The sequence below is a fragment of the Brassica napus genome, chromosome C4, assembly GCF_020379485.1.
Source record: "Brassica napus cultivar Da-Ae chromosome C4, Da-Ae, whole genome shotgun sequence".
Classification (NCBI taxonomy): Eukaryota; Viridiplantae; Streptophyta; class Magnoliopsida; order Brassicales; family Brassicaceae; genus Brassica; species Brassica napus.
Genome location: NC_063447.1, coordinates 4447481 through 4473735, shown reverse-complemented (window position 1 = coordinate 4473735; position 26255 = coordinate 4447481). Strand labels below are relative to the sequence as shown.

Genomic DNA, 26255 nt, shown 5'->3' with positions numbered 1-26255 from the left:
AGTCTCAGAAAAATAATTATATAATCATGCAGATTAGTATAAAAAAATATATCTACATAAAATCTTCAAAATAAATATAAACCATTAGATGTAAAATTTTCATAAAACCTAAAACTGTATATACTACAGCAACTTAAAAAAAAAACATAAATAAACTTCTTCATAAGACAAAACAAGTCACAAATTAATTTTGTTGCGAGGAGGAAACACCCAAGACATGTAGTTAGTATTATAGTTACTTGAACGGCGGGAAAAGCCAATTTTCTCATCAACAATGGAAAAGCACTCGCCCTGGTATCAGGGCTGGGCATGAATACTTGTTATTTGCCTTATACCCGCTATTTGACCCGTACTCGCATCGTTTTTTCAAGTACTCATCGTTGCCAAGTCAAGTATCAAGTTGTTAAGTTTTGCTACTTGCAAGTACAAGGCAAGTAACAAGTATCACAAAAAAAGTTACGACTCGTTTTGATATTATTCGTTACTTGTTTTACGACAAAAATGATAACTAAACCATAAAAACCAAAGCCCTAAACAAATATTTCTTTGTTGTAAGAAGTAAACAATACTTTCTAATTGAATTCCATCTCTTTTTTTATATTAGGTGCAAATATTTTATGTAAAATAACTCTCGTATTTTTACCAAGTCGAGTAAATAAAACAAACTTTCATAACCTTCTCTCTTAAAATATTATCTATCAAGTAATTTTTAGAAATTGGAAATATATCCAAGTAATTAATAAATACTTGTAAGTAGCAAGTAATCGAACAAGGCAAGTAACTTGCAAGTAACATAGTTTTGGACAAGTACTCGAAATAACAATTACTCGTTTCTGATAAGTCAAGTAGAAAAGTCAGAAAATTCATTACTCATTCAAAGCAAACCAAGTATCAAGTATACGTAAAAAAGCAAATACCTGCCTTGCGCCCACCTCCAACTGGTATAGTTTGTTCCTCTCCTTGGAGGAGAGACTACTAGCTCTCGTAAGAGAGGCAATGCGACTTGCGAATATCGTCAAGCCACCAAGCTCTCTCTTCTCTTCCCACGTCCTCTTGCCTTTACGGTTTAGTTTAAACACCGACGACTTCTTATAGCCAGTAGCGGCCCTGATACCAAGCATTAGAAGCTTCAGCTTCCGGCCCAGAATAATATCAGTTATTAGTCGGCCTTTATTTTTCAAAAATTCTTCATAGTATGGTGGTATTAGTAGTAGTAATGGTGTCTGTGATGTCATGAGTTCGAAACTGCTCCCCTACAAATCGACCTTAATTTTTTAAACATATTTATTATCGGCCCATAATTTTATTTGGGCTTCTGGTCCTAATACGTACCGGGCCGGCACTAGCAACTATTACACACGACAAAGATGTCTCCTTCATGCTCCGTAATCATCATTCTCCTAGTGAGATCCACCTGACGAAAGGCGAGACATGGTTTCACCGGTAGAATTTTCCAGGTTTCTCTGTTCGGCGACGGGTCGAAAACCCCGAGGTAGCCGCAGGTGCTGAAACAATAGAACATACCATTCGAGAAGTCACAGTTGTTCCATGCACGTCGACCAGGTAACTGGCTGTTGAATCGATGTGTGGTCCATACGGTTTCACCAGGCCGCCAAGTATCGATCACAATTATATCTGAGGGGCTAATAGTGTAATTAAACGATATTACCAAACAGTTAGCTGATGATGTAGGAGCGGCTAAGAAGGCTAAGCAACAGTCTCCTGCTGTAGTAGGTAACAACAACTTGGGTAAGTAAATGTGATCCCGGGTAAATGGGTTAAATAAGAATATCAAACGCGAAGGGGCCTTTGTTACCACAAGTAACCAACCATCCCTAGAATAAGAGAATCCATAGTTCTTTAACTCTGGGAAGTTTAGCTTATATGTTTGAGACCGTGATGGATCAAAAAGAAGGTAGTTTCCCTCTTCTGCTGCTCTTAGTGGATAAAAAACCCAAGGATGAGGAAGCTGTAACTTCCTGACAGAAACAACTGCTCCACACCATGTCTTGCAGACAGCGGAAGCTTGTATGTTGGCTTTTAAACTGAGGCGGGACAGTATATCTAGCAGGAGATCTGAGGGAATATTCATATTCCACATTCCTGTAATACACATCTTTATTTTTGATACACGATCGATCTCCTTTAGCGTTTACACTGTTTCTGACAATTAGCATAAGGAGGAAGAAAAATAACTCATCAGAGTATATTAAGAAAAGCTATACGGCATGATCTCATAGATGTTGGTATCATGAGAAACCTACAAACTTTAATAAGTGAAAGCATTCATCCGTGCAACTTAAATAACATATATTGAAACACTTGCAAGTAAAAGAACTAAAGAGATGCTTGGAGTTTTTTTTTCTCCCTTTTATGCGTATGCAAAAGAGGTGTTGCTTTAAGGAATACTAGAGGCCGAGCCCCGCGCAAGCGCGGGGTTATTTGTGTATGCTATTGTTGTTCAGTTTTACTTAGTGTTAGTGTTGTTAGTTATGTTGTTCTTACACTTGTGTTGGTGCGTACAGTTATTTGGCAAAGCAGAGGGTCGGAGGTGGTGGAATTAGTAGGGAGGCAGTTGTTTGTTGTTGATTACGTGTAGGACGCTTTGTGAACGAAGACCAGTTGATACATATATATTTTTTGTATTTAGTTGTCTGCATCCCAATTCCCACCGAGGAACATATGATGGTGTGCTTGTGTCACTTTTTCTGAGGTTTTTGTTTTGTTTTGGTGGCTATTGGATTTTAGTTGGTTTCTTTGTTGCATTTTTTAACGTCGATGCCATGTAACTATCTGAACATGTTCTCATGCATGAAGCAAAAGACATGCTTATTTTCACGAAATGCAAAGACCCATCAACGTTCCCCTTTATTTAAAAACCAAGTAACTCTTCTCCTGGTGGGAGATAGTTTGCAGATAATTAAAGACAACCAAAGTTGAAAGTAGGAAAAAACATACGAAAATTGTTATTTCATTGACACATAAGCTAAGTGGGGATGACGGTTTGATGGACTTGAAACAATCACTCACGTGCCTCTTTTCTTCGTTTTCAAAGCTTGGCATTGCTTCATCAACTTCTTCGGCTCTCTTGGGCACATGAACCGTGTAGCTAACAGTTGTTGCTGGTAGTATTGATTGGGAATCCACGTCTGGAGTTTTGTTGCTGCTGGCAGTCTGAAACACAGTTGTACGTGTGTGTTATATTAGATGATGTTATTATGTTAGATATATGCATGAAAGTACTATATTCAGCAGAAATTGTTTAGCATCAACATGTTTCTTGAGAAAAAATATATGACTATCCCTAAATATTTTTTGGACTGAACGTGGTGACCACCACCACAAACTGGGTTATATCATCTGAGTTCATAAGACGCCTAAAGGGGCCGCATCATCATCAGTCACACAAAGCAAGTACACGACCACCGTATTGGTATATGAGATTATATAAGTTTTCTTAAAGGAGGAGCAAATGGATAAAAACATGAGAACTATGTGAAAGCGGGCTTGGATCAATGAGAATAAAACATACCATAAGCCGAGTCGTTGTTGAGGCGTTTTTGAGGTCAGTGCCTAGCAGAAAATGTTTTTGGCCGGCCAACAACATCTGAAAGTTAACAAATGAAATTAAGAATCAGTAGCTAATAGATGTCAAAAAAAAAAAATCAGTAGCTAATATGAATGTACGGCGTTGGAGAAATTTGACTGTGATATATAAAACTATACCGGGGGTTCTAAGTTTGTGTTTGCAAGAGCCTGGAGATGATCAAACCTCTGTCCATCTTCCAACTTTAAACCTATCATCTACGATCGCTGTCGTCCGTAAAGATTGTCGGTAAGGAGAGTTAAATACGTAGACCAATAGTTTTAGTTTTTATGAAATATGGAAGGAAGAAATCATTCATGTTAGAGTGAAGATGACGGTACCTTTTCTTCTAGCAAAAGTAGGGTGATTCCCATAAATTCACCATTTTTATTGATGTTACGGGGATCCCAGTAGCTGAGGAGACGACCAACAACAAACTTGAGAAGACCAACAAAGGCGGAGAGCGTTGAAGGTGGTGGAGAGGACGGCAATAGTATCAGAGACAGACATTCTCAACAATTGAAAAAAACAGTGCTAGTAGATATGAGAGGTTGGACTCCTGGATCTAGCGTGACCTATATATAGCGAAGTCGTTCGTATCACTTATGAGACGCTAGCGTTTTTGATGGTGTGCGTAAAGAGGGGGAGATGAAGAGATAGAGGGAGACTAAGAGCTCCATAGATTTGATTGGAGAAGTTTAGACAGTAGAGTCTTTTATTGGAGGGGAGGCGCAGGATTGGGAAAACCATAGGTCTCAGTTGAAGACGAAGAGCTGACAACTTGCAGGCTTTTAGGGCCAGTTTTATGGTTTATTAAGATAGACTTAGGCTTCAAATGTATAAGCTGATGTAATAGATGGGCTAGCGAGTTTAAAAAATAAGCCCACAAATCAATCATCAAATAATAGAAAACGTAATTTGTAAATCATTTTATTTATTTGTGGGACATTATTAAACCGACCTTCATAAATATATATTAGTTTCGGCCATCAATGTACAAAGTATCATTTAGTCTAGTGGTATAAATGTTGGTGTTTATATGTCAATATCTCGGGCTCGAACCATGGGCTTGACATTTTTTCACTTTTTTTAAAGGTGAAGCCCACAAAAAACTGACGTGGCGTGCTGAGGAGCCTTGAAACTGGCTCATTATAATGTTGATTAAGAAATATATCCTCATTCCCTTGGTTACCATGTGCAGTAATAATTTTTTTTTAACTTAAATTATATTTTAAATTTTTTTTTAAAAGTTTAATATTTTTTTATTAATATTCTAACTGAACATAAAATTAAGATGAAATAAATAGTTTTATCTATTTTAAATTATATTTAAGAATAGATATGTATATATTTAAAATTTTAATCTTACATAGATTTTTATCTATTTTTTGGATAAATATATTAAATCAATTTGTATAAAATTAATAAAAGTTGATATAAAATTTGTACAATTATCAAAAAGTATAACTAAACAGTATTTCTAAAATTAGATATATAAAATAAAATAATAATATTACGATTAAAAATTATTATTTTTTAATTTTAAAAGATTTTGGCTTGTTAGTAATAAATTGTATAATTAATTAAAATATAGAAACAATTAATATTTCGAAATTTATAAAATATAATGATATTTTATTATTATATTATTTAATATCATATTTTAATAGATTTACTTTAACGATAGTGTATAATTTACTACAATATTCTAAAGAGTTTACCAAAAACATAAATAAACATTAAATGTAATTATTTATGTCACATTTAAGCATAAGCCATATCATCATTGTAGCATGCCATGTCATATTAATTTGGTGAAAATGATTCTAGATAAGACATGTGTCAAAATCAATTTGCAAATAATGTATATGGGATGTGTACACAATATATAAATCCGTTGATTTATCCCATACTAGATATGGGTTGGATTTTGGTTGATGTTTTAATTCTATAAAGAACATAAAAATAATAAATCATTTTATTATTGTTTTAGGATTCTTTTTACATATGTTGTATGAGATTTATTTTAGAACTAAGAATATTATTTTCCCACATAAGTTTCGGTTCATATTTATATTTTGACGATCATGATACATATGTGAATTGTTATAAACTTTGTACTTTGAGTTAAAGAAAATACCATACCTAAGAATTTAAACCGAACCAAATCCAAAGTAAATTAAAGTAAAATAAAAATACTGAAAAGTTCAATAAAGCCAATGACAACATCATACACTTTCTTATGCACTAATTTAATGTTTGTACTAACGTACTATATGTTATTCTTCTTGTTCAAATATATTCTAATGTTTTCTTGCTCATTTAGTGAAGTTTGTATTGCTATTTTTGGGTTTTTGAAATAGTAGTGATATTAAAAATGAATTGTAAAAATACCAATTTTAAAAAATTACTTAATATGTACCGGAAATAATTATTTGACAATAATTTTGTTGTTTTCTAAAGTCTAAAAAAATTGTAAAAGATTATGAAATAGTAATTTTTATTTTCTAAATCCTAAAAAAACTGTAGAAGAATATTTTTGTAATAATATTTTTTTCTTTTCTAAATTTCTTTTAAATCATAAATAAAAGAAGATTTGTATCATATATTTTGACAGATGTCACAATCTTGACATATATTACGATTATATTATTTAACAACTTTGAAGAAGTAAGGTTTATGTAGTAAGACGTAAAAAATTGTTAGGTATTAGTTATACATTTTATGTGGGATTAATGATTATACATGCATCTAAACCCGATTTTTTAAAATTATTTTTTATAAGTCTGATTTGCTGTTTAGGCAGGTGTTTAGGCGCCGTCTATACGGATTTTTATAACACTGATGTATATCATTGTTTGTGTAATAGTTTTCAAAATAGTTTGTGATAAAACAAAAAATATTAGTAGTGTAAAAAAAGTTATGAGATCTTTCTGAAATGGATCTTATTAGCTAAGCTCAAATGAAAAATAAACGGGCCGTAACATTGGCCCAATTCAAAAACATAAGAACCAACGAGGAACCTCTAAGCCGAAGTCAAAACAGAGGAAGAAAAAAAAAAACCTTATCTAGCAAATGGCTACTTCCACTTTCGTCTCTCTACCAAAACCCTTCTTCGCTTTTCCGGTGAAAACCAACACTCCTGCTCTAGCTAACCACAAGCTTCTCGGTACTGTTGACACAAATCCGAAACTTAAGAAAAGCTTCAGCCTTTTAATGATTTGTTTGTTTCCTCATGTTTCTTGTCTTCAGGAAGCCGAAGAGGTTGTCTCAGAGTCAAAGCGGTTTCAACTAAATGGGAACCGACAAAGGTACTGTCTTTTTTTCCTTCTGTTTTAATTTTATCAGAAAAGTTGAATTCATTTCGTTTTTTTTTTTTGAAGGTTGTTCCTCAAGCAGACAGGGTTCTTGTTCGTCTTGAAGAGCTTGCTCAGGTCTGTCTCTATCTCTTACTAAGAAGACAGTGTAGCTTAGATTAGCTTTGTTATTCGCAATTCAATTGCACAATAAATCACAGATTATATTGTTGGTTTGTGAATGCAGACAACCTCAGGTGGAGTGTTGTTGCCTAAAGCAGCTGTTAAGTTTGAGAGGTACCTAACCGGAGAGGTAAGTAAGCCTTTGCCTCCTTTGTGTTATGTTACATTTTGTATTAATTAACATGTCTGTTTATAGCTTTAATCATATTCACAGGTTGTCTCTGTTGGTTCTGAGGTGGGACAACAAGTTGGCCCTGGAAAGAAGGTTAGGCTCTCTTATTTTTTTTTGAATTCTCAAGTCATAACCATCATCTACTGAGAATGTTCTTCACTTTTCGCCTTCACAGGTTCTGTTCTCTGACGTGAGCGCATATGAGGTTAGTTTTGTTTTGCCTTCTTCACAGTGAAATCAGCTTCCTCTGCAATGAATTAAAGTGCAATTATTGTGCAGGTCGATTTGGGGACCGGTGCTAGGCATTGCTTTTGCAAAGAGAGCGACCTGTTGGCTCTCGTGGAGTAGAGTTCTCGTCAAATGTTTTCTTGAAGTTTTTTAGTTGCTTGCTGTAATGTTCAGACTTTGTTTTTGTGACAAAACAATGTTTCATATCATTTGAAATCATTTCAGAAACATAAATAATAAAAGATCTTCAACTAGTTTAACCAATATGTGCCATGTCTAGCATCTTCTGATACAACAAAGTGAAAGGAAACTAAAGATTTTAAAACTCAAAAACTCGAAGCTCAACCATGCCTTCTTTCCTCTTTGGTGAGTACCAAGCCACCACTTTCCCAGACTCAAGAAGCCTCAACGAGTAGTTCAAACTGTAAATCAGATCCTCCATCTGTGCACCGTACTTCCCTGCACCTACTTCAAACTGTGAGTCCACCTTGAAAACAATTGGACCTGCAACCTGCAAATACAAAACAGTCTCATAATTTGATACTACTATGATCTTTGGAACAAGAAGCTAAAGTACCTGTTGCTGGAATATCAGGCTGAGTCTCGGAGAACCTGACGCGTCATCATCTGTTTTGTTACTCCCTGAAGATCTTCTAATTGCATGGAAGATTCTTTTAGCTAGAGCAGAAGCTGAGGAAACGTCCACACGAGCATCTACTCTCGTTAAATCACCGTACAGCTTACTAAACCTCCCTTTCTGAAACGTACAACAAGCAGAACCAAACGCATCTGCACTTATCGGACTCCTCTTCGTGTCTTCTCGGCCTGTGATCCAAGCTGCCAAGGTGCTTCCTACTATCCCTGAAACAGCTGCGTGAGGCTCCTTGAGGCGTATGTCGTAAGGGAGAAAAACAGGTGAATCATCATCATCATCTTCTTCTTCTTCTTCCTTTGTGTCGTCATCTCTCTCCTTCGGCCTCCATAAGTCTCTGCTAGCTTTGTATGAAACTGCGGCCTTGGCGCATAAACCAGGGAACAACGAAGCAGGAGCATCATCGCCACTAGTCTCAGCAGCGTTCACTTGCTGAGGATCACCTTTGCTTTTGTGCACACCAAAACGGTACTGAAGCCCGGTCGTCTCTGGAGCAAGCGATGAGACATCGAAGTTTAACGACTCAGGAACATCCCAGAAGCGTCCTTTGTGGTCCAGAAACAGGTCTGGCCAAGCTGCTTCCACTGTGAGATCATGTTTCTCAAGCTGTTCAAACCAAACAAAATCAGAACTGCTTAGAAATTAGAACATACTGACAATTAGGTCTGAGATTTTGAACCGAACCGAGCCGAAATTTCGGTTTGAAGTTCGGTTTAATTCAGCAGGTTTTCTAAAAACGTTCAATTTTTGGTTCAGTTTGGTTTGGCAATCAGTTACTTCAGTTTTCTTTCTTTTAAAATAAAAATTATACCCAAACCATACCAAAAACCCAAACCGAACTAAACAAATTTAGAATCGAAATAACTGAACTAACTGAATTTATCAAAAATTAATCGTATTTATCCAAACTTTTAACAAAATTAAACCACAATCAAACCGAAATCAAAAACTTCGGTTGGATTTTCAAAAACCGAACTTTATTTCAGGTTAATTCGGTAAGATTTATGTTGAATCAAACTACCAACCCAAACTAACCGAACCCGCAGGCCCACAGACAAATCATCCATCAATGGGAAAAAGACGCTTACCGGATGAACAAACATAAGCTTCTTTCTGATCCCCTTTTTGTCGCCTAGACGCTCAGCGTTGAGCAAGAGAGAGGAAGAAGATCCTAGTGCAATCTGAGTCCATAGACCAACTGAGTAAAGAGATTTGTCCACAATGTGTTTTGTTGTGTCCTTGAAAAGCTGGAGATCCCACTCTTCTGCCTTGCTGATACTTGTTTTGATATCAGCAAAGAGCTTCTTTGGCTTGAACTGCCCAACCAATCCTGCCCACCTTCAAAACAGCAGGAGAGGAGTTAAAGATACATAATTTAATTGAAAAAACCAAACAAACAAAACTAGTTTTATGTCTCATCAACAACACTGAGGAGAAAAAAAGACAGCCTCTTTTGCTGTTTTTGTATTCAAAGTCTAAACCTTTAAGCATTACTCACTCAAAACACCAAAGACAAAACTGATTTGTTCTCACTAAAACAGCAGGAGAGAAGCTAAAGATACATAATTTAATTGAAAAAACAAACAGAACAGAACAAGACACATGTCTCAACAACAACGTAGAGAAAAAAAACAACCTTTTCTGCTGTTTTTGTATCCAAAGTCTAAACCTTTAAGCAGTTTACTAACTCAAAACACCAAAGACAAAAGTGATTTGTTCTCACTAAAACAGCAGGAGAGGTGTTAAAGATTGTTGTTGTTACCAGTTGGAAGAGGAAGGACTGAGCAAGAGAGAGTTGAGAGAGAAAGAGCCGAGTCTCTTGTCAGAAGAAGGAGAAAAAGCAGGGATGACTCCGAGAGGGAAGCCTTCGCGGAGGAGAGAGAGCTGCTGAATTCGGTGAGAGCGGCTGGCTCGTGCACCGTCGACGGGAAACGGCTCGCCGGGAACGGAACGAGCTGTGCCTTCGAGGGTTTGCGGTGAAGAGAGGTTATGGTCCCAGAACACTGAGTCAATTGCTGAGCTGAGATTCGCCATTTTCAGCTTCCTTCTTGTTTTCTCCTTCCTTATCTCTCTCCTGTGTACTACTCTACTTACCAACCTGGAGGAGGCAGAAGGGGTTTAAGCTTTATCATGGGCTTTTTTTTTCCTTTGACCAATATGGGCTTCTTCATACATTAAATGGGCTTTATTAGTAAGTAGTAACGCTGAAAAATGTTGGATTAGTAGTAAAAAACCACCCTTATGGAGTTATGGTTAGTATCAGCAGTTATTGATATTATATTTTTCTAAACTTTGTAAATAAAAAATATTCTCCCAAAAATTTGTATGTGAACAATTTTGAAAAAGAAAAAAAAATTAAAATTTTAAAAATATATAAGAAAACTGATCAACCTGATCCAGTTCCATTTTAGTTCTACAACTCATTTCCTAAACCCATAAATCTCAACAAAACAATGAAATATAGTGTGGAATGACTAGATTTAATTGTAGTTAATGATGCAGTTATCATTGGAATCTCTGTGTAGGGCTGGGTTGCGGGTCAAACCCGCCCCGCTGACCCGCGGATTACAAAATTTTTTTTTCTCAAAAATTCCAATCCGCACAATCCGCAAACAAATAAATTTGTACCCGCACCCGCCCTGCTTAATTTTGCGGATAACCCGCGGGACCCGCGGGTTATATTTTTATTTTAAAAAATATTTATTTAATTTAATTTTTTAAAAATATAATATAAATAATATATTTATAATTAAAAATTTAAAAATTTTAAAATATTTTGATTATTATTTTTTAAAATTCCCATATTTTCTTTACAAAATATACATTTTTACAAAAAAAATATATTTTTTAAAAAAAAATGTAAAAAAAAAAAAATTGCGGGTTGGTGGGTACCCGCGTTTCAAAATCCACCAATCCGCACCCGCCCTGCATAAAATGCTCATAACCCGCACCCGCACCCGCTAATCGATTTTTCTAAATTGTTCGACCCGCACCCGCCCCGCGGCGGGTCAAACGGGCCCGGCCCCACGGGTAAAAACTCATATTACGAGGCCTATCTCTGTGGGATAAAATGTTTGATCTAAACTTTGATTTAAAAGATAACAAAAACCCATTTGATTGAATAAAAGACAGATTGTAATTACTTCAAAAAAGTGTCGAATTACAAAATAATCAAAGCCAAAAGGGTTCTCAATGAAGCTGTTAAAAGAGTCAAGAATGCCTCTCAAAACAGAACTGAATTTATTTGGAAGTCCCATGATCAGGAAAGAACAAAAAACATGAGAGATAGCACACAGGTGTTTAGCTAGACATTGGATGATTGAAAACGTATTCAATGGCAAGAGAGCAAGAGTCGATCTTGTCAGCTTCTTTGTCTGGGATCTCAAGCTTGAACTCCTCTTCAATAGCCATCACTATCTCCACCGTGTCCAAACTATCTAACCCCAAATCCTTTTGGAAATGAACATCAGGAGTCACCTGTGAGATTCAAATGTGGAAAAACTCATCAACAACAAAACAAGCCATAACAAAAAAAAGACACAACAGATTATCCATTAAGACATAACTGATTTTATTACAGTAATGCTTAAAACAAAAAGACACGAACTACGATTTGATCCGATGAACTACAAATCTGGTCCGAATCCGAGTAATTTTTTAACGAAAATCGAAACTGACCTTAGCGGGATCGACTTTAGGGAAGCTCTTGACAACGTCGAGGACTCTGTCGACGACATCCTGCTTGCTGAGATGATCATCGTGCGACGAGAAAGCACGGATCGAGCCAAGGAACCCGATTTGAGACTGGTTCGATCCTCTCACCGCTAGGTTTTGGACCGGAACTCTCAGGTGACGAAGAACTGCGTTTCTCAGTGCCATTTTCCGTCGAGCTCTGAGATTTTAGGGATTCGATGAGACACACGAAAGAGAGCAAAGAAAGCTCGATGGCACGTTCTTATCACGTGTCCGCTACTTTAAGCCCAGCCCAAGTTAATAAAATACGTGGGCCTTGTTCTAAAGCCCATAATGTTTTGAATTTAATAATATGCGCCTAGCTTCCTATTTATTTCTAATTTATTCCCAATAGTTTCTAATTTCACATAAATGAGCCATTGGTTTTTCTTTTTTATCACGTGTCCGCTAGTTTAAGCCCAGCCCAAGTTAATACGTGGGCCTTGTTATAAAGCCCATAATGTTTTGAATTTAGTCTTATGTAATTTGTAAATTAACCCCAATAGTTTCTGATCGGCGACGGGATCTCTCTCACCGGCGAATACTGGAAACTACTTCCTCCGCGAGATCTCGGATACGTGCGGCTAGTTTGATCTCGAGGAACCATGGCTCCGGTCTCGGCGCTCGCCAAGTATAAGCTGGTGTTTCTGGGAGATCAATCCGTGGGGAAGACGAGCATCATCACTCGATTCATGTACGACAAATTCGACAACACTTACCAGGTTAATCGGATCTACTCTTCGACGTTCGCTCGTTATCTAGGGTTGTTAGATACTGAGATCTAGCTTCGCTAACGGTTTCCTGATCTCGCGCGCTCGATTCTGTGTGATCTGATTTGTAGATAGCTATGCAATGTATATGACGTAACGTTCGGTAGAATGATCTCGTTCGTGATCTTGGATTTGCTGTTGTTGCTCATACTCGAGAGAGTTCACTACCGTTGAAGATCGTTGAAACGTTACAAGGAACTTGACTAACTCACACTGATCTTGTTTTCATTGTTTATAGTAGTTCTCAGTTGATGAACGAGAAAAGCATCTGATCTTGATTTGTAGATATGATCATTTACGTTTAAGCTTTTGGTAGTGAGTGATCATCATTATAGGCAAATGTTCTTCCTTTTCTCAGTAGTTTTACTTTGTTTCTGATCCTTGATTTGTAGATTTGATTATTATGTTTAGGCTTTTAGTAGTAAGTGATCATCATTATACGCAATGTTCTTCCTTTTCTCAGTAGTTGTACGTTGTTTCGGATCCTTGATTTTTTTTTTGAATATGAACTTTATGGTTAAGATTTTGAATAGTAAGTGATCATCATTATACGCAATGTTCTTCCTTTTCTCGATAGTTTGTTTATGTTGGTTGATAATAATCAGGCCACTACCGTGGAAGTTGACTAGCTCACCACTGATGTAATTGTCATTGTTCATCTAAATCAAGTAGTTCTCAGTTAATGGACGAGAAAATCATCTGATCTTGATTTCTAGAAATGACGTTTAAGATTTTGGTAGTAAGTGATCATCATCATAAGCAATGTTCTTCCTTTTCTCAGTAGTTTGTTTTGTTTTTGTAATCTCCAGGCCACGATTGGTATTGATTTTCTATCAAAGACAATGTACCTTGAAGATCGAACTGTCAGACTGCAGTTGTGGTATGAACTTAAACCTTTTTTTTTTTACAATTTTTGAACACTAAAGAATAAAATAGCAGATCATGGTTTGGTAATTGACATTGAGAGCTGAAAAACATATGGCAGGGATACAGCTGGGCAAGAGAGATTCAGGAGTCTTATTCCCAGCTATATCAGGGACTCTTCCGTTGCTGTTATTGTCTATGATGTTGCAAGTATGTGTAGCACCTTCGCTCTTTATCTACTTCTTAAACTTCTCAAGCACATACATACATTACTTGATATGTTGCGGCTGTGATATTCAGTAATCTTTATGAGTAAACGCGTTTCGGTTTCTTCCTTATCTTGACATATAGGCAGGCAGTCCTTCCTAAACACTACTAAGTGGATCGATGAGGTTAGGACAGAGCGTGGTAGTGATGTCATAGTTGTCCTTGTGGGAAATAAAACCGACCTTGTGGACAAAAGGTATATAATGATCTCTACCGTCTCTTCCTTCCTCTACATATTTGTTATTAAATCGTCATGTGCAAATTACTGTTCAACAGTAACTGTGACTTCAAACCACTGTATAGACGCTGTTTGAATTTGTAAGTACGTGTCCTAGACGAATGAGTGTCCTTTTACAATAGAGTAGTAATCATTGTTAAACCACGTCTTATTTTTCGGGTGGCATTGAGTATGTTCCCAAACTTCCCAACAAAATAATAAATGGAAAAATCATTTGATGCTCAACTGCATACTAATCTTAAAGGCTTCTTTGTGGTCAACACGCTTGACACCTAACGGTGTATGGTACTACTATTTGTTACTGCAGCTGGGGGCTTGCTAATAAATTGTTTGTTTTCTCAGGCAAGTGTCGATAGAGGAAGCAGAAGCTAAGGCTCGTGAGCTCAATGTAATGTTTATCGAAACCAGTGCCAAAGCAGGCTTCAACATAAAGGTAACAGGAGTAGTAGTATCTTCTCTTCACAATTTTTTTTAGAGTAGTTGGCGGACAGTAACAACAAAATCCTGCTATATTCATTTTATTTCTAACCTTGTTTAGTCCCATCATTAGGTAATTAACCTAGGTTTTAATACTAATCTGCTGATTATTAAAGACTAATTATGCATCCTCTTTATTCATGTTGATTTCTCTTTGATACTCTTTAAACACCTAGAATCATCCCGTCTTCTTTTTATTTATTACTAGGCTCTATTCCGTAAGATAGCAGCAGCTTTGCCCGGTATGGAAACACTGTCTTCAACCAAGCAAGAGGACATGGTTGATGTCAATCTCAAGTCTTCCAATGCCAATGCATCATTGGCTCAGCAGCAATCAGGAGGATGCTCTTGTTAGATCTGGCAACAAACAAACTGATAGAGAACAACAACAAAAACACGCACCAAAAGTTATCGAGCCTTCTAGCATGATCTTATCCGCAATTATCTTCCCCGTCTGTAAAATTTTTGCCTGCCTTTATCAATCAGATTGTTTTGAAACTGACTTTGTTTTAGTTTATGGTTTGTCCCAAACTCTAAACTTTTCAGTTCTTTGGAGTTTCGAATGCTCTGCTTCAGTACTGTGATTTGTATGTCAATGAGTTGAAATTGAATGATATAACTGTGAGGTATATGAGCTAAACACCCTTTTCTTGTTTCTAGCTTCCATGTGAAGACAGGTGAATAGAGAATATAATATTTTGTTTTCTTTTTGTTTTACCCATAAAGAAACATAGAATTAAGTTCGAACACATGTCTCTTGGTCAGACTGCTTTAATGAGCTAATTAAATGCAAAGTCCCACTGTTCCCAGGCGTTCCCCTTGTTCAATAACCTTGATAAACATAGTTTTGTTCTATTTATCATAACCACTAATTATTTAGAAAAGTTGTTTTATGAAACAAAGTAAGAATATATGTTGTTGACAACAAAAAAAAAAAGGGTAAGAATATACTCCTTTCTTTTCAAGGCAAGTGTTTTGCAAAAAAAAAAGTTTGTTTCTGAAAAAAATACAAGTGTTGTGCATTTTTGACGAATTACTGAAGGTAAATTGAATATTTAAACATTTATTTATTTAGAAAAACGTTTATCTTTTGATGAACGTATTCTATACGTTTTGATGAATTAATACATTTTCTTAACATGCAGAAACACATAAAAATGTTTCTTGTAGAAAAAGAGAGAGTGTGCTAATTCAATACTCCATACGTCTCAGTTTAGTAGTCCTTCTAAAACTTTTGTGTCAAAATAAATGTAATTTTTTTTAATTTCAATGCAAAATTTATTGATTTTTTATTTTAATAGTAAATTTTTATATTTGTTAAAATGTGGTTAGATGTATTAGTAATGATGTTTTATATAGTAAATATACGACTTTAAATGTTTTCGTAATCTGTGTGTCCAAATTTAAAATAAAATGAAAAGAATAATTTTAATATTATTTAAGTTATTATACCGCATAATTATACAAGAAAATAAAGAATACTTGCAGGATTGGTTTTCATTATTGCACCTGAGGCTGGAAGTATTTCTATATTTATGCATTACATGACTAAGAGCATGATTATCGTCTGAGACATTTTTTGGTCCTTACATTTCATTATTATTTTTTTTTATTTTCTGATTTTAAAAAAATTAAATATGAACCAATTGCGGATCGCCACGTGTCAGTGGAGTCCGCAAACAGTTAGGGACAAACTTTGTTACGTTACTTAATTAGGTACATTTGAGAAAATTTTCTAGCAAAAAGGTGATGGGTACCACACCAAAAACACTAAGGACCAATGTTGAGACTACCAATAATATTGCTCTAAGTATCCGAAAATTTAATTTGGTAACTTGTTTGTCTAATGACACTTTCACAATTAATAATATAGTAGTATATCTAGTATGTTGCCAATTTATAGTGCCAACTAATAACTAAAAATATAAATGACAATTATGTTCTTAATTGAATTTTCCAACTATCAAAAGTACATAATTCGCAATAATGGCTATAATTAAAGAGAGACCCCCTCAAAAAAAACAAAAACAGAATGAGTAACTTGATATCAATGAAGATGTAGGTGAGAGTGGAGATGGTAGAGCCACGATATAACACTTTCTCTTCCCCCTCAAAACTCACTCATTAAATGCCAACCTTCCCTTTTATGACCGTTGATGGTGTAAGATGGCGAAAAATCTATACTGCAAGTTCTTTACAATATTACTCATTCACGGCTATGGACTGGACCCATCGAATTTAAAACGAATTTGGACCCACCTCGTATATTTTTATTAAATTCATACATAGTCTTTACTCTTTATAACCTTTGAAACTCTCTTAGATGGGTACTTTGGGTCTTAAAAAAAGTCTTCAACTTTAGTCGAAATTGAGACCTATGATATTGGATCTACGTGCCCTTTTCTTCAAGGTTTCTTCTTTTCAAGTGTGATGTTGTCTACTGAGACCAGTAAATTGGATTTCTTAATGGTTAACTTTGACTTTTTCCATGTCTAGGAGAAGTGAGAAACTCTTTTAAAAAGTCAGACTTTGTTTTTCTAGATTAAGGGAAACACAAGGGTATGTCACATTTATTATTTACTCACAAAACACATTGATTCTTGATTTGATTTTTTTTAAAAAAAATTGTAAATATCTGATAATTCTGACATGAAGTAGTCATAGGTTTCTTCTTCTTCTTCTTCTAAAATCTTTCATATAGATTTGTTCTTCTAATCTCCTAAATAGAATAACAAGTACATTATACAATGAGACTTTCATAGTTCATTCAAAAAAAAAATACCATACTTCATACAAAAATACCATACAATAAGACTTTCATAGTGTTATTATAATATAGAATGAAATTTACTCAAAGCACACTGGTTCTTGATTTGAATACTTCAAAAGAAAAAATTGTAATATTTGACTATTATTCATACCTGAACTAGTCATACGTTAATTTTTCTTCTTCTAAAATCTATCACTTAGATTTTTTTTCGTCTAATCTCCGAGGTAAAATCTGTTTTAATATACAATGAGAGTATGAGACTTTCATAGTTGCACTATAATATAGAGAAAATTTCCACTCATTATCTGTTGGTATAGTAAAAACTATCATATGAATCTTGTAAGGGGTATTTAAGTAATTACGTATATAGAACGGTCTTATAACGACCAAACCGAAAAAAAAACACATCAACGGCGTGGATCAACCCGTCCTAAATCGACAAGCTTCTTAGACCGGCTCGCGCAAAAAGACGCCGCCGTCGAAATGTGAGGCCTCGCCGGAGACTTCATCTCCCCGGTGGTGGCGTATCCAAATTCCGGCGGAAGTTTCCCTTTCCAGTTAGAAGGTTTAGCTCTCACTAACGGACTCAAGCAGAAACCCATCCCCGTACCGATCATCGCCGTCTTTCTTCTCCCCGGAGTTCCCATCATCGCCGCCGCCGGCGTTCTTTTCACTCTCTCGGGAGTTTCCTCGTAATCCACCGTCGCCGGTGACATTCCTCTGCAGTATCTCTGCCTTGGTCGATGGCTTGACTCGGAAGCGATCAAATCCTCGATGTAGCACGTGTCGTTGGGAGATGGCTTTTTCGATCGGACGGAGAGAACCTTCGAGAGCCAAGAACGCGACGTGGACGACGTCGACGCGATCCAGGAGTCTTGAAACTCGTCGGATCTTGACCTGAATAAGCTAGAGAACCGAGATAGCCTGCTCTGTTTCTTCTTATACGATCTGCCGGAGTCGAAGATTTTTTCCGACGATCCTCCGACTCCGGCGGTGGAGGTTACTTGCGGCGTTGGGAAGAATCTGTTTTGAGAAGAAGCTAGGGAGCTGTCTCCTCTTCCGGCGTCGGATTTTCTAGCGGAGACGTAAGGAGAAACCGAGCGAGGGAACACCAGAGGACGAGGAGGAGGAGAGATCCTTTCTGACGCGGCGGTTGAAGCGGCGAGGGAAAAGAGACGTTCACGGAGACAAGAAGCGCAGACGCCGATACTGCTACTGAAATCAACTATATGTCTTTTACACCTCATCGGAAAAGAAAAAGTAGAAAACTTTACGGACAGAGAACAATAACAAAGAATAAGATCTAGTGAGTTCAAGAAAGTTGTCTGAAGCTTCTCTTTTAGAGAGAGAGAGAGAGAGAATCGCCGGGAGTAAATGAACAAAAAAAGAAAATACAATTTTTCAGGTAATAAAGGCTTTTGACACGTTACTGTTTGGTTGCAATGTTGATGATGATTAATACTTATGGTTAAAGATAGATCTCGTCCATATTTAACTAACGTCACTATAATTTTTTTTTTTTTTACTTTATTTATGGGTGTGCTTGTTGTTGCTTGTAGTGGGATGATGAACATTTTCATAGTTTTCATGATTCTTTATGTCGTTGACATTTGCGTTCTTATCATTGTCAAAACAAAAACATCACTTCATCGCAAATGGCATATGTAATGATTACCTTGTAAACTTAACCAAAACTATTGTTTAAACTTAACGTCCTCTTAATTTGACTCATTAAAACTATGCTTACGACGTCGTATGTCAACGATATATGAACGTACAATGCATCGAAAGTTCCATGGAAAACTAAAAAAAAAAAATGAAGCTTCCTTAAATTCTATATGCAAAACACATTTTTAATTTATACATATATGGTTATCATTGTCTGTCTAATTGTGAAATTATCGAGTCTTGATGTTCGTTGATATTAGAAATATCTATGATATATTATTCCATATAGAAGTTATATGATCGTGAATGTAAAGATACAGTATGAATGCAATCCACATGAACATGGAAACATATGAGAATACTCCACTTTCTCTCAACTTATTAAAAACCAATCATGAAATAATTCTTAGTGGTGATTGAGAATAACAGAAAAATAAGTTTGCGTAAATAATAATTTAATTGATTCCAGTGTATATACATTTTATAAAGAAAGGGAAAGACAAGCATGTGACGGCAAACAAAAAAGATTGGAGCTCGTGGATGGTGGAATCCGACACTTGTTAGGTGATACGATACGTCGTCGTTACACACACGCTTGTTTCGTCTGTACTATTCTTCACTTTGGGCCTTGCTCTCTGAATCTCACTATCACAGTATTGGATACTTTTGACTTAAAGCCTTTTATCTCTTATATCACAGTGCTTTGTCATTGGGCTTACTTGTCATCTACTCTATAGCTAAAAGTTGTGTGTAGGTTATAGTGAAACTTGATGGGAGTGCTCTCTCTGTATCACATGACTACATACAACGAACAGTTATGCCTAAAACAACACTGGAATTTCCAGTGAATATTGCATCCTATAATCTACCAAAAAATTGCATCCTCTTGTGATTATTGCGAGGCAAAAAGAGTTGTTCGGGTTCGGATCAAGTATTTCAAATGTTCGGGTATTTCGATATAGAAGTATAAAATCCGTTCGGGTATTTCTACACTTCAGGTTGGGTTTGAGTATTTTTAGTTTGGGTTCAGATATTTCGGATTTAACCGAAAAAACCAATAATATTTTTTTTTTAAATCACATAATTCTTGCAAAAAAAATTGTTACTTCTCTTGCTTTCGCTACGTAACAAGATCGAGAGTACCAAGGAAAGTTTTATGGATGGATACTACCCCTCCGTATGAAGAACGACAAGATGGTTCGTGGTGGCTCCGTTTGTTACAGTGACATATGGTGGTTATCGTTGATGACGGTAACAACTAATGTCTCAGAGAAATCTTACATGGATCGTGCGAAAAACAATATTTTAGAAAATAAAATGTTATAGGAAGAGAAGACGAGAGAATGTGAGATGCAAATGGTGCCTTAATCTCTCACACTTAAGAAAAAGATACATACATATATATATATATAGATCTATATATATATATATATGTACATATGTGCACACATTTAGGTTAGGAAAAATAGTGATTTGTTATTGATTTTATATAATATTAACTAAACCAAAATCGGTTAACAGAAACCAATCATTACGTATTGGGTGAAAAATGTAAATTTGGGTTAAAGTATACATATGTTAGGATGATTTCGGGTATTACTTCGGATTTTGATACCTGATCAGGTTCGGGTATCCAAACTTGTTTAATAAAAGATTCGTTCGGGTATTTTGCTACTTCGGTTCGGATTTGGTTCGAGTTTTTTGGATCGGGTTCGGCTATCGGATAAAATGCCCAGCCCTAGTTTCAGTGCCGATTTGTATTTCTTTTCGTAGTGTTGGGCCTTATAATGAATTGGGCCTATCTTAAGCGCTTGGAAAGTGGCTGAACACAAAGGCGCGAAGCTGTTGAGCGGGAAGAACCCTAGCGACGAAAAATGTTCGATCTCACTCTCACCCTAAACCTTTAGAGACTCTTTGCTGCCATCCTTTGAATTTGTCTGGTGGATTCGATTTCACGAAGTATCTTTTTCTTCTGAGATCTTTGGCTTTCCGATTTGATTGCAGTCGCGAGCTCCGATCTTCGCTTTTTGATTTGATTTGGTTTCCGTGATTTTACTAGAATCCTAGCGATGGAAGAAAGTGGGAGCAGTGGAGGAGGAGCCGAAGCAGTGATAAATCTGGGAATCCGATCGTCGGTGCCGATTTCGTATCACCCATGCTTCGGACCTCACGATGATCTTCTTCTTCTCGAAGCTGATGACAATCTCGTTTCAGATATCTTCAGTGGAAGGTAAGATCTGAACGCCTTGGGCCTTGTTTGATTAATTATCCATTAGATGTCTCAAATTGTTTCTAGACTCTGTTCTAAATAATATTAAAGTATATTTAAAGATGTAATGAATTAGTTTTAAAAATGAATTAGTTCTATCTATACATGTTTGAACCTTTTTTGAAATTATAAACTCTAAATTTAGCGGTATATTTAAAAAAAAAGAATTTTTTTTTTTGAAACTATAAACTCTAAATTTAGCAGTATATTTTAAAATTAAAAGTTTTAGACCATAAATTATGTATATATTTTTAGAAAATCGGAATTTAATTTTTATCTTTAGATTCAGACGATGTTCCGACTATCCACTTGCACGTGCTATTAGACGGCTCTGATATTAAGAGCTATTCCATTTGTTCGTATTTGATCTTCAGGGTAACCCTGAGAGGCCTTCCTGATGAGGACGCTGTTCTCTGCACCAAGTCCAAGACTTACGCAATCAAGTTTGTTGGCAACTCTAACTCAATGTTCCTTATCCCTCCATCAAACCCCCCTGGCTTCATCCAAGACGATGCACATGGTAAAGTATCTGTCATCAAACTTGCTCCTGGTAACATGGAGCTTGTCGAGGTTTCTCCCAAACTCGACAAACTCAAACAGCTTCTCTTGGAAAGCCCTTTTGGTCCTGGTGAAGCAGATGCCATGATGATGGATGATGATGGGTCAGAGAAGAATCTCGCTTTGTACACGTGGAGTGATTTGGTTAACATTATTCAAGCGAGCGATGAAGAGTTACTCAAAGGGTTGGAGAGTCTTTCCGCTATTGAGATTGATGGTTACTGGAGGGTTATAGACGAGAGTTACCTTGACATGATTCTGAGAATGCTTCTTAACAACGGTGTGCTGAACAGTTGGTCTTTTGATGATCTAGACGAAGAGGAAGTCGTGAGTTCATTAGTAGCTGATGAGTTCCCAACGCAACTCGCGGGGCACTGCTTGCGCGTGTTTGGTTCTGAGGTGAAGGGAACTAACAAGTGGAAGCTGGAGCCGAGGCTCGTGTGCTTGCACTTCGCTAGACAGGTGCTGAGAGAGGAGAAGATGAGGGTTGAGAGTTTTATGGAAGAGTGGAGGAAGAAGATACCGGAAGGGATGGAAGAAAGGTTCGAGATGCTTGAAGGCGAGGTTTTAACAGAGAGGATTGGGATCGAGACGAGGGTTTACACGTTTAGCGTGCGGTCTCTGCCGTCAACTCCAGCGGAACGGTTCGCTGTGCTGTTTAAACATAGACCGAAGTGGGAGTGGAAAGACTTGGAGCCTTACTTAAGGTTAATGATTTGATCAGATTATGAGTTTCTTTTTGGGGATTTATGAAATTGATTGTGTTTTGTTGTTGTTGCAGGGATCTTCAAGTTCCTAGACTTTCCATGGAAGGTTTGCTACTGAAGTACACACGGAGAGCACAGTCTAGACCTGATGCAGAACCTATCTTTAGTGCAAGATAGAGCTTGTTTTGTTTTGTGTTATTTTTTGTTGATGTTATAAACTAATGTTACATTAATGGTTATTAGAAACATCCAATATCTTATCTTTCTGTTATTTTTTTATTGGCCAGCATTCACTTGTTGGTTTAAATCTAGTAGCCGACGGAAAAAAATCTAGTATTTATTGGCTGGGTCCTAATTTGAATAGCCATGGCCTGCTTGTGTGGCCCCAGTCACACATCGTATATCCATTACCAACGTTAAATAAATGAAAAACGTTGTTTTTGCTTTGGCGCAGACTGTGACGTACTTTTAGTTCTTGTTACTTTGTTTGAATTATGTAGAGGAGGAGAGGAAAATGGACTACGTTAAATGTGTTGAGCGGGTTTGTTGTTGTACCAGATTTTTATATTATTAAAAACTAGAAACGAGCTTTTTTGTTAGTTAATAAACTAATTTGATCTATAGACTATATAGCTAAGCTCGATTCTCTCCATTATTTAATAAAACTTAGACCGGAGAATTCTAATGACTAGTGACCATTTTGAAATATTTAATGATTAGTCAAATTCACGAACCATTCGATCAAAATTGACGATTTTTTAGTGTAACGTGCTTAGAAACTACAAAAAAATTATTATATCGCCGCCGTTAAGCCCCACAACTTTAAATCTAGACCGTTCGTTTCATCAAGATAAACCTTTATAAATACACACCTTCAGACTGAGCCTTTGTTAGTTGTGCCATAATCTTCAAAACACTTTCTCCGACGATGTTTCTCGAATCTGTGATTAGATTCTCCCAGTTGATCGGCGAATCCGTCATTATGGCCTCCGTCGTCGTCTTATCTCTCCGTCTCTTCCTTAGATTGGCGTGTTTCCTCGCCAGCCGTCCGCAGGGCCGGCTTAATATATAGAAGGGCCCTCGGGCAAACAAATTTTTAAGGCTCCTATAGTAAGTTAATTTTTTAACGTTGGTAAAAATTCCCTGAAATTTCGACTCGAGCATCAAACATGTATATTCTATTTGATAATTTAACTAGAAAAAATTATGATACATCGTTTTAATACTGTTTAAATCTAAATCAGATATGCTAATTAAATAATTAGGGCCCCTAATATTGTAAGATTTGAACCGGACCCGGGGCGGTCGCACCGGCCGCACTCCCTATTGAGCCGGCACTGGCCGTCCGTGGCGCCGCTACCGTACATTCACCATTCGCCGCCGGAGATGGGGGAAGAGAACGGCGGAGGAAGATGACTCATCGCCGTACTGTTCTATTTGTCTTCAAGATGCGGCGGAGGGAGAGAAGATGAGGCGGTTAACGGCGTGCAGCCACTGTTTCCACGCCGACTGCATCGACCCGTGGCTGGAGAAACGGTCCACGTGTCCTCTGTGCAGAGCTCAAGTCCCGCCGGTGCCGACGGGAAACCCCCTGCTTGCGTTGATTGTTCCTCCCGGCGTGATTGAGTTATTCACGAAAGGAACCTTTTCCTCCGATGCGTAGGCTTTTAGCTATTTAGTCGTCATTACATTTGTTCTTTAATTAATTAAAAGGCTTAATTAAACTTAAGTTTATCGATATTTTATCACATCTGTCGGCAATATCATCTTTAGAAACCATGGGGTGGTGGACTAATGGTGTTGAGACAGTTTCCCCGCCAATACGGACCCTGCTAATTACTGGGGGTGGAAATTACGTTGCTGCGGATCTTGTGAGATTAGTTGGTTGAGCTCAGTCGCCGGATCCCCACGATTAACAAAAAAATAAAATAAATAAATAAATAAATATCATCTTTAGAATACAGACATACGCAGTTGCCCATCAATGTATTCATTGTACTGTCACAATGAAATTAGTGGCGAAAATTGTCCGAATTAGGACGAAATATTATCTGTTAGCTACAAAACTTCTAATTTTTATCTTGAAAACAACTTACCGTAGGACCCGCCAAATGAATAAAATATTATAAATAGCGAAATCTCAAAATAAAATAAAATAAAATAAATGGAAATAGAGAAAAGATATTTAAAAATAATATTTTTTTTTGACATCTAATATTTTATTTATGGATCATGGTTCAACAAGAATAAGCCCGACAAAAAAAACACAAAGATCCAACAAACGGGCAAAGACTTAAACATAACTTGAGCTGTAAATCCAAGGTGAAACCCGTTGAGGAAAAGTCGCTTACTCATCCCACCACGTCTACGACACCCGGCGTATTGAAACACGCGTCAAGAAAAAGACTAGCTAATTTCCACCGGCGATTGAAGGAAGATTCGACAAAACTCTGCCGTCAAACAGAACCATACCGATGAAGAAACCATTGACTAAGGAACCATCTTCACGGTTGTTCAAGTCACACACCAGATCTATGTTTCCAGAAAGACGAATCGTCTACGATCGATCCCACCACCGTCGAAGCTGAAACGGCTCACAACAAGGAGAGAAAGCGATGAAATCGAAGCTGAGGAAATAGAGGCGATTGGGCATAGAAGAACGGGAAATATAGTTCAACAAAACCGGAAAAGATCCGGTACGAAACCGCTGTCGCCATCGAAAAGAAAATGACGCGGAGTCGGAAGTCGGACAGCTCCGTCGAAAAAAGCACGAGCCACCAGAGTCAGAAGTCGGCTGTACTCGTCGAACTGACCAAATACATCAGAGACAGAGTCACCGAAAGAAACCAGCGACGGAACAAAAAACTTTATCTCGATCTATTTTTCGTGAAAGATCCTAGAGAGAGAACGAAAAAAAGAGAGAAGCACTTCTACAAAAAAAAAAAATCTTTTTAAATATAAAATTTTGGACAAATTGAAATAATACAAACATTTATTTTTGTCACTGATTCAAATTTCTTTATTTAAATTAATAACAAACTAAAATATATTTATATTGTATATTAAATACTTTATGAATGCAGATACTAAGAATTTATACTCTGAAAATTGGATTTTACGAATGGTTAAACTGATTTGCTTTGGCTATTTTTATATAAACATTCCTTAGAAAATCATCATTTATATAAAAATGAACAAATGTATTGCTGCATACTAGATGATAGGAAACTATCAAAATCAGAATTTAAGTAATGTAGATTTTTACATAATATCAGTGCATCTATATTTTTGAATTTGTATTTTATCCTTGTTTGATAAGCCGTAAAGATAATGCTTAAAACTTTGTTTGTTTGTTTTTATTAAGAAACCATTTGATGTATGGTAACTTCAACCGATTATACGATTGATGCCACATCCACAAAAATTCGTCACCGAATAAAGTTAGAGAATGACTTGTGCTCAAGTAAGGTCGTAAAAGTTAGAGAACGAGAGTATTAAATAGTGCCCATAAATGATTTTTACAGGTACACTCCTCGGATATTTCTTTTTCTTCACCACTTTGCAATTTTCTTACCCACTATACCTAAAGCCATCATCGACAAAAGTTGGTCCAAGTCTCCTACAAGTGGTTTTTAGTCATTCAAACAATGGTTTGGTGAACAATAATCATCTCTGTAAGACTAAACGTACACTATTCTAATTAATCATTTAGGAATTCTTGTACTTTTGTAATAGATATACATTAAAAGTCTCCTATAGTTCTTGACGGATATATCTCTTAGATATATGTTATTTTGCATAAAGTTTATGAATTAGTT

General features: G+C 36.5%; 8 protein-coding genes across 10 annotated transcripts; 4 read left to right on the top strand and 4 right to left on the bottom strand.

Annotated features, from left to right (window-relative positions):
- Positions 1-109: 109 nt before the first annotated feature.
- Positions 110-2213, bottom strand: LOC106392568 (F-box/kelch-repeat protein At3g18720-like). The gene is made up of 2 exons (XM_048753381.1): positions 1359-2213; positions 110-1107 (listed from the first exon to the last, which is right to left on the bottom strand). Exons 1-2 carry the CDS (start codon positions 2114-2116, stop codon positions 867-869), a joined length of 999 nt encoding a protein of 332 aa, XP_048609338.1. The 5' UTR covers positions 2117-2213; the 3' UTR covers positions 110-866.
- Positions 2214-6603: 4390 nt separating this feature from the next.
- On the top strand, positions 6604-7725 carry LOC106396749 (10 kDa chaperonin 2, chloroplastic). 2 transcript variants are annotated; one of them, XM_013837226.3, is made up of 7 exons: positions 6604-6755; positions 6839-6897; positions 6970-7020; positions 7130-7195; positions 7280-7330; positions 7413-7442; positions 7517-7725. In XM_013837226.3, the coding sequence occupies exons 1-7, from the start codon at positions 6662-6664 to the stop codon at positions 7583-7585; spliced, it is 420 nt and encodes a 139-aa protein (XP_013692680.1). In that variant the 5' UTR covers positions 6604-6661; the 3' UTR covers positions 7586-7725. The 2 variants fall into 2 exon arrangements, with proteins under 2 accessions (XP_013692680.1, XP_048609334.1); XM_048753377.1 differs by having other exon boundaries at positions 6839-7020.
- Positions 7690-10215, bottom strand: LOC106396748 (protein TRIGALACTOSYLDIACYLGLYCEROL 4, chloroplastic-like). Its single transcript, XM_013837225.3, has 4 exons — positions 9880-10215; positions 9206-9455; positions 8043-8723; positions 7690-7976 (listed from the first exon to the last, which is right to left on the bottom strand). Exons 1-4 carry the CDS (start codon positions 10149-10151, stop codon positions 7785-7787), a joined length of 1395 nt encoding a protein of 464 aa, XP_013692679.1. The 5' UTR covers positions 10152-10215; the 3' UTR covers positions 7690-7784.
- A 1019-nt stretch (positions 10216-11234) lies between these two features.
- On the bottom strand, positions 11235-12057 carry LOC106394414 (acyl carrier protein 1, mitochondrial). The gene is made up of 2 exons (XM_013834987.3): positions 11796-12057; positions 11235-11594 (listed from the first exon to the last, which is right to left on the bottom strand). Exons 1-2 carry the CDS (start codon positions 11994-11996, stop codon positions 11418-11420), a joined length of 378 nt encoding a protein of 125 aa, XP_013690441.1. The 5' UTR covers positions 11997-12057; the 3' UTR covers positions 11235-11417.
- Positions 12058-12323: 266 nt separating this feature from the next.
- On the top strand, positions 12324-15120 carry LOC106390112 (ras-related protein RABH1b). Its single transcript, XM_013830504.3, has 6 exons — positions 12324-12571; positions 13429-13499; positions 13605-13693; positions 13835-13946; positions 14331-14421; positions 14674-15120. The coding sequence occupies exons 1-6, from the start codon at positions 12455-12457 to the stop codon at positions 14818-14820; spliced, it is 627 nt and encodes a 208-aa protein (XP_013685958.1). The 5' UTR covers positions 12324-12454; the 3' UTR covers positions 14821-15120.
- A 2107-nt stretch (positions 15121-17227) lies between these two features.
- On the bottom strand, positions 17228-18743 carry LOC106394664. Its single transcript, XM_013835230.3, has one exon. The coding sequence runs from the start codon at positions 18480-18482 to the stop codon at positions 17643-17645; it is 840 nt and encodes a 279-aa protein (XP_013690684.1). The 5' UTR covers positions 18483-18743; the 3' UTR covers positions 17228-17642.
- Positions 18744-20720: 1977 nt separating this feature from the next.
- On the top strand, positions 20721-22697 carry LOC106394345 (sister chromatid cohesion protein DCC1-like). 2 transcript variants are annotated; one of them, XM_013834914.3, is made up of 4 exons: positions 20721-20862; positions 20971-21133; positions 21547-22437; positions 22512-22697. In XM_013834914.3, the coding sequence occupies exons 2-4, from the start codon at positions 20973-20975 to the stop codon at positions 22612-22614; spliced, it is 1155 nt and encodes a 384-aa protein (XP_013690368.1). In that variant the 5' UTR covers positions 20721-20862; positions 20971-20972; the 3' UTR covers positions 22615-22697. The 2 variants fall into 2 exon arrangements, with proteins under 2 accessions (XP_013690368.1, XP_013690367.1); XM_013834913.3 differs by having other exon boundaries at positions 20722-20862; positions 20963-21133.
- Positions 22698-23282: 585 nt separating this feature from the next.
- LOC111205034 (E3 ubiquitin-protein ligase EL5-like) lies at positions 23283-24187 on the top strand. The gene is made up of 2 exons (XM_048753375.1): positions 23283-23480; positions 23778-24187. The coding sequence occupies exons 1-2, from the start codon at positions 23366-23368 to the stop codon at positions 24098-24100; spliced, it is 438 nt and encodes a 145-aa protein (XP_048609332.1). The 5' UTR covers positions 23283-23365; the 3' UTR covers positions 24101-24187.
- Positions 24188-26255: the final 2068 nt, after the last annotated feature.

Coding starts and splice junctions, on each gene's coding strand:
- LOC106392568 (XM_048753381.1), bottom strand. CDS start 2,116: ATGTGTATTACAGGAATGTGGAATATGAATATTCCCTCAGATCTCCTG. Junction 1,108..1,358: donor GAAGGAGACATCTTTGTCGT/GTGTAATAGTTG, acceptor GCTTGGTATCAG/GGCCGCTACTGGCTATAAGA.
- LOC106396749 (XM_048753377.1), top strand. CDS start 6,662: ATGGCTACTTCCACTTTCGTCTCTCTACCAAAACCCTTCTTCGCTTTT. Junction 7,331..7,412: donor AAGTTGGCCCTGGAAAGAAG/GTTAGGCTCTCT, acceptor TCGCCTTCACAG/GTTCTGTTCTCTGACGTGAG. Junction 7,443..7,516: donor CTGACGTGAGCGCATATGAG/GTTAGTTTTGTT, acceptor ATTATTGTGCAG/GTCGATTTGGGGACCGGTGC.
- LOC106396748 (XM_013837225.3), bottom strand. CDS start 10,151: ATGGCGAATCTCAGCTCAGCAATTGACTCAGTGTTCTGGGACCATAAC. Junction 8,724..9,205: donor AGCTTATGTTTGTTCATCCG/GTAAGCGTCTTT, acceptor TGGTTTGAACAG/CTTGAGAAACATGATCTCAC. Junction 7,977..8,042: donor GCCTGATATTCCAGCAACAG/GTACTTTAGCTT, acceptor TTGTATTTGCAG/GTTGCAGGTCCAATTGTTTT.
- LOC106394414 (XM_013834987.3), bottom strand. CDS start 11,996: ATGGCACTGAGAAACGCAGTTCTTCGTCACCTGAGAGTTCCGGTCCAA. Junction 11,595..11,795: donor CTAAAGTCGATCCCGCTAAG/GTCAGTTTCGAT, acceptor TGAATCTCACAG/GTGACTCCTGATGTTCATTT.
- LOC106390112 (XM_013830504.3), top strand. CDS start 12,455: ATGGCTCCGGTCTCGGCGCTCGCCAAGTATAAGCTGGTGTTTCTGGGA. Junction 12,572..13,428: donor AATTCGACAACACTTACCAG/GTTAATCGGATC, acceptor TGTAATCTCCAG/GCCACGATTGGTATTGATTT. Junction 14,422..14,673: donor AAGCAGGCTTCAACATAAAG/GTAACAGGAGTA, acceptor ATTTATTACTAG/GCTCTATTCCGTAAGATAGC.
- LOC106394664 (XM_013835230.3), bottom strand. CDS start 18,482: ATGAGGTGTAAAAGACATATAGTTGATTTCAGTAGCAGTATCGGCGTC.
- LOC106394345 (XM_013834914.3), top strand. CDS start 20,973: ATGGAAGAAAGTGGGAGCAGTGGAGGAGGAGCCGAAGCAGTGATAAAT. Junction 21,134..21,546: donor TCAGATATCTTCAGTGGAAG/GTAAGATCTGAA, acceptor TTTGATCTTCAG/GGTAACCCTGAGAGGCCTTC. Junction 22,438..22,511: donor GACTTGGAGCCTTACTTAAG/GTTAATGATTTG, acceptor TTGTTGTTGCAG/GGATCTTCAAGTTCCTAGAC.
- LOC111205034 (XM_048753375.1), top strand. CDS start 23,366: ATGTTTCTCGAATCTGTGATTAGATTCTCCCAGTTGATCGGCGAATCC. Junction 23,481..23,777: donor ATTGGCGTGTTTCCTCGCCA/GCCGTCCGCAGG, acceptor GAGCCGGCACTG/GCCGTCCGTGGCGCCGCTAC.